The sequence below is a fragment of the Carettochelys insculpta genome, chromosome 1 (genome assembly GCF_033958435.1).
Source record: "Carettochelys insculpta isolate YL-2023 chromosome 1, ASM3395843v1, whole genome shotgun sequence".
In the NCBI taxonomy this organism is placed as follows: domain Eukaryota; kingdom Metazoa; phylum Chordata; order Testudines; family Carettochelyidae; genus Carettochelys; species Carettochelys insculpta.
The window spans coordinates 120,113,349-120,126,083 of NC_134137.1; the positions used below are offsets into that span (position 1 = coordinate 120,113,349).

At 40.3% G+C, this 12,735-nt stretch overlaps 1 protein-coding gene across 11 annotated transcripts in view; it reads left to right on the plus strand.

The window, feature by feature from the left end:
- MCF2L (MCF.2 cell line derived transforming sequence like) overlaps positions 1-12,735 on the plus strand; it is a 216,286-nt gene that overhangs the window by 146,043 nt on the left and 57,508 nt on the right. For all 11 annotated transcript variants that reach the window (XM_074990650.1, XM_074990633.1, XM_074990669.1 and 8 more), the window contains exon 4: positions 10,793-10,883. In XM_074990650.1, the coding sequence (XP_074846751.1) occupies positions 10,793-10,883 (91 nt within the window). The remainder of the gene's footprint in view (positions 1-10,792; positions 10,884-12,735) is intronic.

Sequence of the window (12,735 nt, forward strand, 5' to 3'; positions counted from 1 at the left end):
GTCTCATACACACATTTATGGAATGAATTTGGCCCTAAGTTATTTGCTGTCTAACCAGTTAAGCGTCCTGATGATATCATGCAGTTGTGTCTGTGGTTATCACTGGGAGAATGGTTTTATTATATTTGCTTTCTAGCTATATACCAACTATATTCTGAGATGTATGCAAGCATAAAATGTTTGTGGCCTAAAAATAGTAATACTTGAGGGAGGGAATTAAAAAAGGAGGTAAATGTTTAAAACTGGTTCAGTAATAATGTCAAAATTATAATGTTTTGAGGACTAGCAGCCGTACTTTGACAGCTAATTTTGCTATCTTTCTGCTTCTGTGCTGAAGGGTAAAGTTACTGTATTATCTTTCATATATAAACCCACAAAAGAAGTTCTCAGAAATATCAGAGGTCCTATATTGATAGTAAATGTCCAGAGGCTGAAGATGCTAGACAAAGAAATTATCTTATAATCTTGTGCAAGAAAATCAAACAGCTCACGGGAAGCTTTAGCTGGAATGGAGGCCCTCTTAAAGATGCAAATGGAAAGACTCTTAGTACAGAGGAATAACAAAGGAAAAGATGGGCAGAAGATTTTTCTGGCTATTTCAAATAGACTACATCCAAGCAAACTATTCAAAATGTGTGATGAAGACCTATCACTCTAGAAGCTGTAGGAGATCTTACAACAGAAATTAGAAAAGTCCTCAGTAAGCTCAAAAATAGGGAAGCAACTCGGGAGGATAATATTACTGCAGCCCTGGTCAAAGCAAGTGATGACATGTTTGGTCCTGCTTTAGCTTTACATAGAATATGAAAGGAAGAGAAGAACCCAACCCACTGGAAGAGAGGACTTATAAAATTGCTGAAGAATTGTGACTTTACCAACAGCAGTCACTGGAGATGAATCACATTATTGTCGTGGCCTAGAAAACTGTGTGCAGCATCATCCTAGAATATATCAAGAAGCAAAACAATCCTTCTACTTAGAGAGAAACAAGTCAGATCAGTGAGCTCAAATGAAGACAATGTTGTTTTTCTTAAACATATTCTAGAATAAAGTGAGGAGTGGTAAGCAACTAATGAGATAAACTTGCTAGATTTCCATGAGGCTTTTGACAGAATACAAAGAGGCAGTCTTCTGAAATAAAGGAAAACCAGTAATAATGATTAGAATAATCAGTGATCTGTAGAGTAATGCCAAATGTGCCATCAGACATGATGACCATATCACCCTGTGCTGTGACATCTGAAGTATGGCATGGGTATATTATGTCCCTTTATCGTTTACATTGATCATCGACTTTGTAACAAGGAAAGTAACCAAGGAATTGTATGGAAGAAACACAATTGGATGATCTCTTTTCTGCTGATGGCATTGTCATGTTTAGCTCAGTGCATCACTAAATGGAAGAAAAGACCCAACTTCTGTCAGATACCGCAGAACAAGTTGGTATGCCCATCCACAATGGGAAGACTAAATATATGGCTATTGGTGTTCCAAAAGTAACCATTAGAGTGAATGAAGAAATGCGAGAAGTAGTATGTCATTTTACCTGACTAGGGAAGGAGATGGGCAGTGATAGTAACAGTATGATAGGTGTCAAACAAAGATCAAATATAGTAAACAACTTTCATAAAGTTGAAAATGTTTGGAAAACTTGCATGATTGATACCAATACAAAATTATGAATTTCTATCATCAGCATTGCCCATTCTTGAAGGAGCAGAGTAATGGAAATCTTAATGAGACGATAAACTCATTTCAAGGTAAATATCAGGGAAGGATCATCAGAGCTCATTCATCAAATTTCCTTCTATCATCAGAAATTTTAAGTAGACCAAACTTATCTAAAACCTGAAATATGGTAAGAAGGCAACAGACCTGTTTCGGATGTGGTTCAGGGATGCCACCAACATGACTTCCATGGTAAGTGAAAACATGGATGCTATCTTGAAAGAGGAAAAAGAGGGCAGCTTGGTGAAATTTTATGCAATACAACAGGGAAAGAAGACAAATCCATCAGCATGGCACTCAGAAGCTTGAAAAGACCAGAAAAAGACTAAAATATGTAGCAGGAACTAGTAGATGTTCTATCCACCTTTGTGCCTGGGAGAATAAAGAAAGAAGAAAGATAACTGAAGGGAACAATTGCATCAAAGGATTTCAAGGCCAGTCTTGATCATCGTATATGACAGAGTAAGAATTGCTTTTGCTATTTGATTATTTCATCATTTAGGTATTTTGGCCAGCTGAGGTGACAATTCTTTTGTATACTGTTGACATCATAAAGAAATTTCAAGGTAGCTATTGAATTATTTTGTCTCGGAGCCTGTTCTTTAATTGAAAGGTTTTATGCAGTTTTCTTAATGTTTGTGTTACATGGTAAAGTGTCTGAAATGCTGTAGACACATCTTGAAATTTAGTGTTCAATTTAGACTTCGTTTTAAAACATGCTTAACAAATCATCTTAGTTATTTTTGACTACCCAAGTGAAAGACCAAACAACATATCCCTTCAGTTAATGATAATGTTACTACTTATTGCTTTTTATTTCTAAAGTGAGCCCTAACTTGGATGGTTTCCACAGCGGAACCAGAGCTAGTATTATGAGTCGTAGAAACACTTCTAATGTCCGAGTCCTGAACCATTAGAAGCTAGAACATTATGGAGAATGGTGAACCTCACTATTCCATCATATACAGAAGACTGCACAGGACAGTTTTTTGCTCTTTTATTTTTTTTGAAGCAGTCATTTCCTGAGTTAAATGCCCTTGGCCTCTGTCAGTTTTGAATGGTTAGCAATCCTCCTTCATTGAATCAAAACATAAGAAAAAAGTGCCAACAGAATGGGGAAGTAAAGCATTAAATATAAGTGGAAGCCTACCAAATTCACAGTCCATTTGGGTCAATTTCATGGGCAATGGATTTTAAAAACAGTAAATGTTAGGGTTTAAATTGGAAATTTCACTATGTTGTTCACTGACCCAAATGGAGTTGGGAGGAGAGGATTACCAGGTTATTCTAGGGGAGGCTGCAGTACTGTTACCCTAACTTCAGAGCTGGGCAGTTAGAGAAGGGCAATGGCTGGTTGGAAGCATGGTTTGATATTGCCACCCTTCTGCTCTGCTGCCTTCAGAACTGGACTTCTGGTCAGCAGCCATCACTTTCCAGGCACCCACCTCTGAAGGCAGTGCAGACATGAGGGTGCCCCCTCGTAAATATCCTTGTGACATCCCTTTTGATTCAGAGCCCCCTAATTTGAGAATCCCTGGTCTCCCACCGTGAAATCTGTATAGTATAGGATAAAACCACATAAGAGACTAGGGCTACGTCTACACTAGTACACTATGTCAAAGTAGCCTATTTCGAAGTAAGGACATTGAAATAAGCTACTTTGATGTGTATCATCTACATGTCCTCCAGGGCTGGTGCCGTTGACGTTCAACGTCGAAGTAATGACGGGGAACATCGAAAGGAGCCACCCTGGAAGGAAATGCGGAGCGTCCACACACAAGCGCTCCCAGTCGAAATAAGGGGCCAGCAAAGTCCCAAGCTGCTCCCTTAAAGGGCCCCTCCTAGACACACTTGCCCTGCACAGCATGAGATCCACAGAGCTGACAACCGGTTGCAGACCCCGTGCACGCAGCATGGACCCCCAGCTGCAGCAGCCAGAAGCCCTGGGTTAAGGGCTGCTGCATGTGGCGACCATAGAGCCCCAAAGGGGCTGGACAGAGTGTGTCTCAACCCCTCAGCTGATGGCCGCCATGGAGGACCTCACTATTTCAACATAGCGGGACGTGGATCATCTACACATGCCCTACTTCGACGTTGAATGTCGAAGTAGGGCGCTATTCCCATCTTCAGATAGGAATAGCGAGTTTGACGTCTCACCGCCTAACATCGATTTCAACATCAAAATAGCTCACAGCATGTGTAGACGCGATGCGTACTATTTCAACGTTGTGCCAGCTACTTCAAAGTAGCTGGCTAGTGTAGACACACCCTAGGTATCGTGGTTCACAATGTGTTTTTCATGGTTGTCCATTTGGTAGGGCCCTTTAGATATAAGATGTCTTCTGGAGTTTACTTCTATAAGTTTGGGAAGCACTCAGATACCGCAGTGGTGGATGCAGTATAAGAATCTAAGCAGATAAGAGAGCCAATTCTGAAGTGATGGCAATCTTTGGTGAAGAACAATTTAATAAAGTGAGGTCTCTTCACCTACAGTTGTTCTACAGTGTCTAGCCAGTGGTCTTACTAGTGTAGTTTGCATTCTGCAGTAGATTACCATAAGCTAGGATTTTCTTCTATATAGCACACTAAAAATATTGGAACCTTAATGTGTTCTTTAAGTAATATAACACCCCTAATGTTTTGCCTCCAACCTACTTCTTTAAGTTGAAGTTGCTGTAGAAGAGAGTTCTGTTTTACCTAATTTATGTCACAGTCATGGCTGGGTTTTTGAGTGCTTCTCAGAGCTTACGTAGAGTGTGAGAGTTGATTCTTACTTCTCTTCCAGTTATTACTAGCATGTATGAAAGGATTTATTTTAGTGTTACGGAGCAGCTATGACAAAAATATGGGGTTTGACTTTTGTCTTGAAATTGGCCATTCTTGACAGAAGTAGGAGATTTTCAGAGCCACAAAATGACTGAGAAGAGAAAATTTTGTCCACTGCTCCCAAGAGTCTGGCAGCAGCAGACAATATTTCCTTTGTCTGAGGAATGCAGATGTTTCAGCAGATCTTGATTTCTGATTGAAAAGTGGTCTTTGAGGTAGCTCAGGTCCTGCCCATTGAAACTTTGAAGATTGGGTCTTTTAACAAATCTTCCCAGTTACCATTTCATTTCTAATTATCTTTTTTTTTTTTTTAAACAAGATAACTGAGAATGTTGGTGGTGGTTAGCATTTCTAGTCTTCTAATAAGAAGCAAATGGAGAATCGTATCTGCCTTCAGATGACCATATCTGCTTATGTCTTTTACCATCATAGATACCCAGGATGCTCTGGTTTCTCTAGACATGTGAGGCTTTATCTTATGATTATGAAATAAGCCCCACTTAGCTCAGAAGACAACTCCTCGCCTGCTTAGGATTGCAGATTGTTGTAAACATGTCACCCTGATGATCTTGTCACATTACTGGCTCCTCACCGAATACCATCACTATTGTATAACTGTTGCCTCCTAAGCTCCTGTTCAGTGACCAGGACCCCATTGTGTTAGATGCTGGTGAAACACATAATTAAAGGCCTGGTCCCTGTCCACAGAAGTCTTACTGCCAAAATAATTGTTCAGCTATTGAAAGTTTAAATACCTATCCCATTTGAATAACCAAGCAGAGACTGTATCGGCAAGGAACAAATGAAACACGTCAATAAACATGCATTTGTTTTTAATAGAAATGCAACTTGTTAACACTGAAATACTTTATTACATTCACATAATTTAGTTATTTAGGTCAAAAATAAGGTAATCCCATCCTCTGTCTAAATGATCTGGCTTTGAGTCACCATAGAAGGCAATCTCTATGTTGTGTCACTGTGGAGAACAATATATGTAAGCAACTATTCTTACAACAATATAAAAGCATCAGTAATGTCTAAGATCTTATACGTGTACCAGTTACCGCCACCCATACCTTGGAAAATTTGAGGATCTTTCCAATGATGAATACATAATTGCTTCCACATGCCTTAGGGGAAAGTTGCTTTCTGAAACTTCTTGTTCTATGAGCTCTCCCACCCTTTCCCCTGGTGCATGAGATCATAAATCTTACAACAGAAGACAAAGCCTGGAGATGTCCCCGTAGCGTAAAGGAGAAGGTGCTTTTAATGAAAACTTCAGCTGATGCTCCACACTGTGTGAGATATGTGCTTTCGGGGAAGGGAGTAAGGGGTTGTTTCAGTACCCCACAACAATCCCTGGCATTGCATTATGGTGCACTGGCCTTGGAAGGGTGAGACCCAGCCAAGGGTGTAATTTTTGTCCAGCTTACTTTCTTCTCCCTTTGGTCCCTCTTCTTTCTATGCCTTTCTACCTGTTCTCTGGGAGTACTATTAAAATAGTTATTCCTGTGCCTTTTTAGCTATTCTTTTCCTGAGTCATATTCTATTGTGTCTATTTAAAATTATGCTAAGTACAGAGACTCAAGCAGATCTCCTGCTGTATTGTATTTATTTGAGAAGGAGGGAGGAAATTGCTGAGTGACTTTTTTCAATTTTATAATTTACAACTTACCCTTTTAGAATAGAAATACAATACACAAAAGAAATATGTACAAACAAATATCAAGTTACACGTGTATTTAATGAAAACAGGGTCTGACCAACTTTGCCTATTATTCAGGTTGTCCATAATTTGCTATTCTAATACCAGTTTCACAAACTTTAACTGTTTGGGCTGAAATTTTCCATACTGGCTGTCCAGTCTGTTTGGAAAATTTCATCCAAAATGGTTCTGCAAATTGAGACATGAATTAGGGAAAATTGGTTGTTCTGCCAATGTTTAAATAATAATAAAAAAAAAGTCTACAAACCTTTTATTTGGAAAACTCTAATGCCACCAAGATTTGAAGAAATGACTTGGAATTTGGCAGATGGGTGGCCTTTGCCATCCTTGTGAAAATCCATTGGAATTTGCCCATGTTGCTAGCTTTTTAATAATTCCAGTTCATACTTGCTCAGTGGAAATTTGCTACAGCTTCTTAGCTAAAAACTTGGACAGTTCTATGCACTGACCATTCTCTGGCCCAGGGCTGATTCTTTTATAGGTCTGGTCCACTGAGGGCTGGGACCAGGCACAAAATTAGAGCAGCAAGACTCTCTCCCCCATGCTCTGTGTTTCTTTTGGACACTAACCCAGTAAGAAGGAAGCTTCCTGATTGAAATGTATGAGGGGCAAGAGTCAAATGTCGGGACAGAAGGAGAAGATTGGGACACAGAGTTGTAGGAGACTAAGACTGGAGAGTGACAGATTGGAGAAAGAGGGGGAAATGAGATGAAGAAAGCCTTGAGTTAGCTGGCTAAGGCAGAGTTGCCAGCTCTCCAGGATGTTCAGGAGTCTCCCGGAATCAGCATCAACCTCCCAGTGACTATTGAATGCAATCTTGGAAATTTTAATAGGCTATTTTAAGAAAATGAGATTACATCATGTTGCGGGAGGAGGGGGCAGGGGGAAATCTCCCAGAATAGCTTCAGTCAGAGTTGGCAACTCTAGGGGTAGGAAGCCAAAGGGGGTGGGAATAGCTGGGGAAGAAGATGGATCTGGCTTGGTGAGGAGAATGGAATTGGAAGGAGGAAATGACTGGGGAAGAGACAGGACTGTATGAGGACAAGTTGGTGGGGACAGGGCAGAAGCGATCAAGATGGAGTGGGGGGAACAGTCAGCAGTCTGTGTCACGTTCTCTCCTGAATGTAACCCAACATTTGTGTGTCTCATGATTCCCCTGAGGTTTGCATGTGTAGGTAAGCTTGTGAAGAAAATTAATAATTCTGAATTCAGGGCTGGGATTGAACAGTGTGAAGCAAATAAATCCTGTGCCACACATTGAACAAAGAGGAGAAAATATATGGAATAGCTTATCCTTAATTGACCACCTGAACATTGACTAGAGCATAGTGCTTCTGCACAGTAATTAAGGTTTCACATGCTTGCAGCGTAACCTTTATGGTGCATAGGAAAAGACTGCACAGCAGAGTCTGCTAGCCCCCCATATCCACAACTGTTGGCTGAGTGTCTCTCTCGCTCTCTCCCCAGATGAGTATTTGAGGGAATAATAAAAATCTTCAGAGCAGGTTTGTATGCAATAGAGACTTAATTATATGTTTTCAGTATTACTTGGTAATGATTCTTAAATTTTGACAGTAGTTCTTCCTTATGTTTCATGCCCACCCCCCCAACACACACACACACACACGTGCGCAAGCTAACTGTGTGACACTAACACTGTTATTTGGATAGGCCTTATGTGGTAGCTCAACTATTTTTCCTAAGGCAGAGGCTGACATTTTTGGCAGACAGGCAAGTGCGAGGGATAGCTTGGTGGTTTGAGCACTGGCCTGCTAAACTGACGGCTGTGAGTTCAGCCCTTGAGGGGGTAACTTGGGGGTCTGGGGCAGTAGATTGAGGGGGGGGGGGAAAAAAAAACAAAAAAAAAACTGCCAAGTGTGGTGATAGGCCCTGCTGTGAGGGCAGGAGGCTGGGACTCAATGACCTCTGAAGGTCTCTTCCATTTTTATGAGATAGATAGGAGCCAGAAACTGACTTTCTGGTAGTGAATGAGAGATGCTCTGCTGCGTAGGAACAGGCCCTGTAGTCATATAATTCGCAGAGCTAGATGAAAACATGTATCACGTACTTTTAACCATCTCACCTGCCCCTCTGCCTGTAAATCAATCTTTCCCTGCCCTTAATTTATATTCCAAACCTCTGAGCCTTTCCAAACAGCTGCCATATTAAAAAGAAAATTTAAGAAATGTATGTATTTTACAGACTAAGTGGAATTGCTTTCTCAAAATCAACCTGGCCCAGTGGTATTTTTTTGTAGTTCAAGTGTTAAAGCCTGCTTTTATGTTTCGAATTTGAAAGCCTGCAGTTGAATGATCAACAAAAATAGATTCCCTACATGGTTTATTGTTGGTAGAATTTTAAGACAAGAAGTTTGACTTCAGTACAAATACTTTTCAAATTAAAAACGGAGAAGTGGGTTTCATCCAACATAGAAAAGGAAACAAACTCCAACTGTTAAGATATAAAATTGTAAACTGTTAGTTTTTTGGGGACACAGTATTGAGATGGCCAATCTGAAAGTTATGTACCGGTCGCCCTGTGCAACTCCATGCAGGCACATGGGGCTTCCTGTGCAGAACAGCCTTGTAGTGATCAGGGCCTTTGAGTAGATGCAGGAGCAATTGTGAGGTTCCTTGACTCTGAGCCCCTGCCTTGTGCTGTGGAGATTACTCGTTTGATTTGCAACAGAGAAGTGCATCCTATCTCTAAAACCCTCCGGGATCAGTGTGTGAACTAGCCATTGGGGGGCAGGGGATAATAGTGAATCAAATGGCCTCAGACATTAACAGAATTTTTTATCCATTTATCTCAAACCTGACCTAATGGGATATCAGTTTTCTTTAGGAGGAGTGCATAGGTTAAAAAAGGTACAGAGACTTTGAAAGACATCATGAATCTGAAAATAAGTTATAGCTCATTATTTTTATGATTACGTATTTTGTCATGTATCCATGTACTGGTAAATGTAAAGTGTTAGAATCTATCACAGACAGAGTGGATTGGGCAGGCTTATAAGTTAAATGCTCAAAAGCTGCGTTTATCAGTGATACCGTTATTGTAAACCAGAGACAGTTACAGGCTGCATGTCTTGGTTCTGGGAAGCGCTCCAGCACCTAAAGCCTTACGGTGGCAAAACAAATGTTTGGTTTTGTTTGATATTGTTTAGTTTTTTCTTTCTAATTAGTATTCTTTCCTTTCTCATTACTTTTGGAAGGTTAATTTGGAGACAGGGTAGGGGTGGTTTTTCCACATAAATAGCTAGGCCATACTCTTACAGTTAGAAAAAGAGGTGGGGATAATAAAACCTATAATAGTAACAGTTATTCAGTAGACCACAGTTGGAATTTTCATCTACCATAACACGTGGTATTTATCTGCATTGAATTCAGCTGACAATATATAACTCATTTATGATAAACCATCAGTGCTGAATAAGCAAGAACTAGTTCCATATCATTTTACAAACCTAAAACAAAAAAGTATCATCATCACACTATGTCACGATCATGATCGGATATAATATTTTCAAGCACAGCATATGCAGAGCTCTTTACAAACTGCATAGTTCTGCATCCATTTATATTTGTTTTCTGTAAATTAATTGTGTTCTGCTACACTGCATATTACAATGTATACAATTTGCCAAAGACAGCAATTTAAGTCAGTCTGTCTTGTACTTTCATTTCAGTTGTGATTGGCTGGCAGTCAAGTGCTGGCATTACACAATTGGCTTTGATATGGAATTACAGAAACAGGAGCAGATCTCTCTATTTGTACTCCATGACTCTAGCACATGCAGCCGAACAGAGGAGAAAAATAAAGCTGAGCTTTACACAAGGATTCGTCTCCAATTTTTTTCACAGATGTTTTCACTTCAAAGACATGCATCTTATCTTACCTTTCTAGTGTATGAGTTTGAGCTTGTAGGTGCCTTAGGGATTTTTTGCAGTGGTGAATATAACAGTTGCCCTAAGAGAAGATTTCTAACATGGACGACTATGACATTTTCAGATGAAAGGACTAATGTAATCCACAAACCATAAAAGCTTGAGGGTCTTGAAGGGATTAAAACACAAAAGAAGCCAGTCCAAAAATGGAATAAGAAAATGGATGCAAAAGGAAAATGATTTTGTTTTTATCCAAAAATAGTGGAACTGAAAATTATATGGAAGTCAGATTATACTGGCAACAAAGATCCTGAAAAATCAAATGGGATTTATATTTTCACTGAAATAGTGTTTGTACATGTTGTGCAAAAAACCTAGCCTCCTGCGGGTAAGCACAATTTACAGATGAACTGACTGACAAGCTGAATGGAATCCTTTTGGGAGTGCTGCATCCTGTTAATGGTATATCAGGTATATTTGTGTATGTGGTTAAAATAAATAACTTATGGCTGTGCACAAGGAAGTTTAACCTATGATTTTTTTAACTGTGAAATATTGCTAGTGAATATCAGACAGTTTCATCTGTATGTGTAACAAGAGGTTTTTCCTCCCCCAAATTTAGTTTACAAGATGCTGGAATTGGATTTATCCTTGTCATAGATCGAAGGCAAGACAAATGGACTTCTGTGAAAGCCTCCATACTGCGAATAGCGGTGAGTTTTTTTTCAGTTAAGGACTTTATGGCAGTCCTTACTGGTTGAACCTATTTTATACATAAAATGCAGTAATTTTTTTTCTTCTGTTACCAAAGTGAAACTGAGTAGCTTTTTGTTAGAAATACACTTTAACTGTTCTTATGATATAATCCATTAAGACCTTGTGGTTTAGGTTATACGTGTGCTTATAATAATGGATCTGCAAAATAGCTTCACCCCTAGGAGGGTTCAGATGATAGAAAGCTTAGTAGAGCTGTGATCATTTCAATGATCAAACAAGCTTTTTTTTAAAATAAGGATGAACATTTTAAATAAATGTGCTTCTGGTTTAAACTGAAACTGTTTCAGTGTTTAAATATATGAAACTCCATTTACAAAATTATTCTTGTCATGATGCATTTCAAAATGTTTACCAGTAAGTGCAAAATCACAGAGCTGTAACCAGTATGTACGTATTGCCTCTCCTCCTGGGAAACAAAATCAAGTCAAAACTGAGGCTGCAAATTATTTGTCCTCATGACATTGCCTTGCTCTTGTGGCATCTTGTCAATTGTGGAATAGCAATTTGTTTAAACAGATTTGATAAGATATTTGAAAAACTAATTTAAAAAATTTGTGATTCTGTAGCTGAAATTGTGTAGATTACAGGTGCAGTTATTGGTGCGTGCTCGGCTTTGGCCTAATGCTGCTTCTGTTGATATCTGTGACACATCTCTCCTTGTCTTTGATGCTGAACACTTTTGAAACTTCCAGCCCGCCATCCTGAGTGAAATTGTCGTAGCGAGAGAGAGAAGACGTTGTGACTAGCCTGGATATGTATCATGGGGAACATTCATTTATGTTTCAGCAACTGCTAACTAGAAATTAATTTTGCTCACAAGAAGTGGACTCGGTTGTGTGTGTTTGCTGGGACTACTACTGTACCAAAGTTTCGTTTGTGGCTCATAGATTCATTTAGTTGTGAAACAAAATTAATTTAATGACACAATGAACTTGCTTCAGATGAAAAGACTCTGCTGTAGCAGTGGTAAACAAAGAGCGAGTGCCCTTGTGTCAGGGCATGCTCCTTGATGACATGTCCTTTGGGGCTGTGTCTGGGATTAGTTCTGCCCATGGTGATGTCCCCTTCCCTCCCTCAGCTCATGAGGCAGCTCATCATCTCTCTAGAAGTTCTTCTTCATGGCTTGGTCCTACAACTAGGTCACTGAAGTTTTCCCTTTCAGGGTAACGCTGTCTCAATGGAACAGCCATCCAGGTGCAGTTCCAGGTAGTCATCTGATTCAAGTCTGTCCCACTTTCCTAGTGGCTGGTAGGAGACCCTGAGGTACTTGCTACCCTAGTTGCAGCCCAGGGACCCTATTATTAGAAGCCAAGGTCTGCACCAACTCAGATTTTTGCTCCTGTTTCCCTGGGACCCCTTCCTACTCTGCCTTCCACAGGCGCACCTTCTTACTCTGCACACCATCGCTCTGGGTAAACCCCTCTCTGAGGGTCAGGATTCCAGGGCTGTTCTTTCACCCCGAGTTTCTGACTTTTCCCTCGCTAGTCCCAGAGAGTGACTACAGACCTCCACGCTACGTTCCCGTTCAGCTCCCAGCTTTATAAAAGCCCTCACCTACTTCTGTCCAAATGGGGTCCTCCAAATTGGTCTTGTCAGTTGAACCTATATCTTTCCCCAGGTGAAGCCCACCTAGTTAATTAGCCCCTTCTGAGGCACGTTAACCAGCGTCCCCTCTAAGCCGAGGGCTTGGACAGCCATCCATGAGAGAGTCAGGGGCCGCCCAGCTGGTTAGCAGAATGCCCACAGCCAGCAGCATGGGCTCTTATTGGTGGTGCACAGCCGCATGTG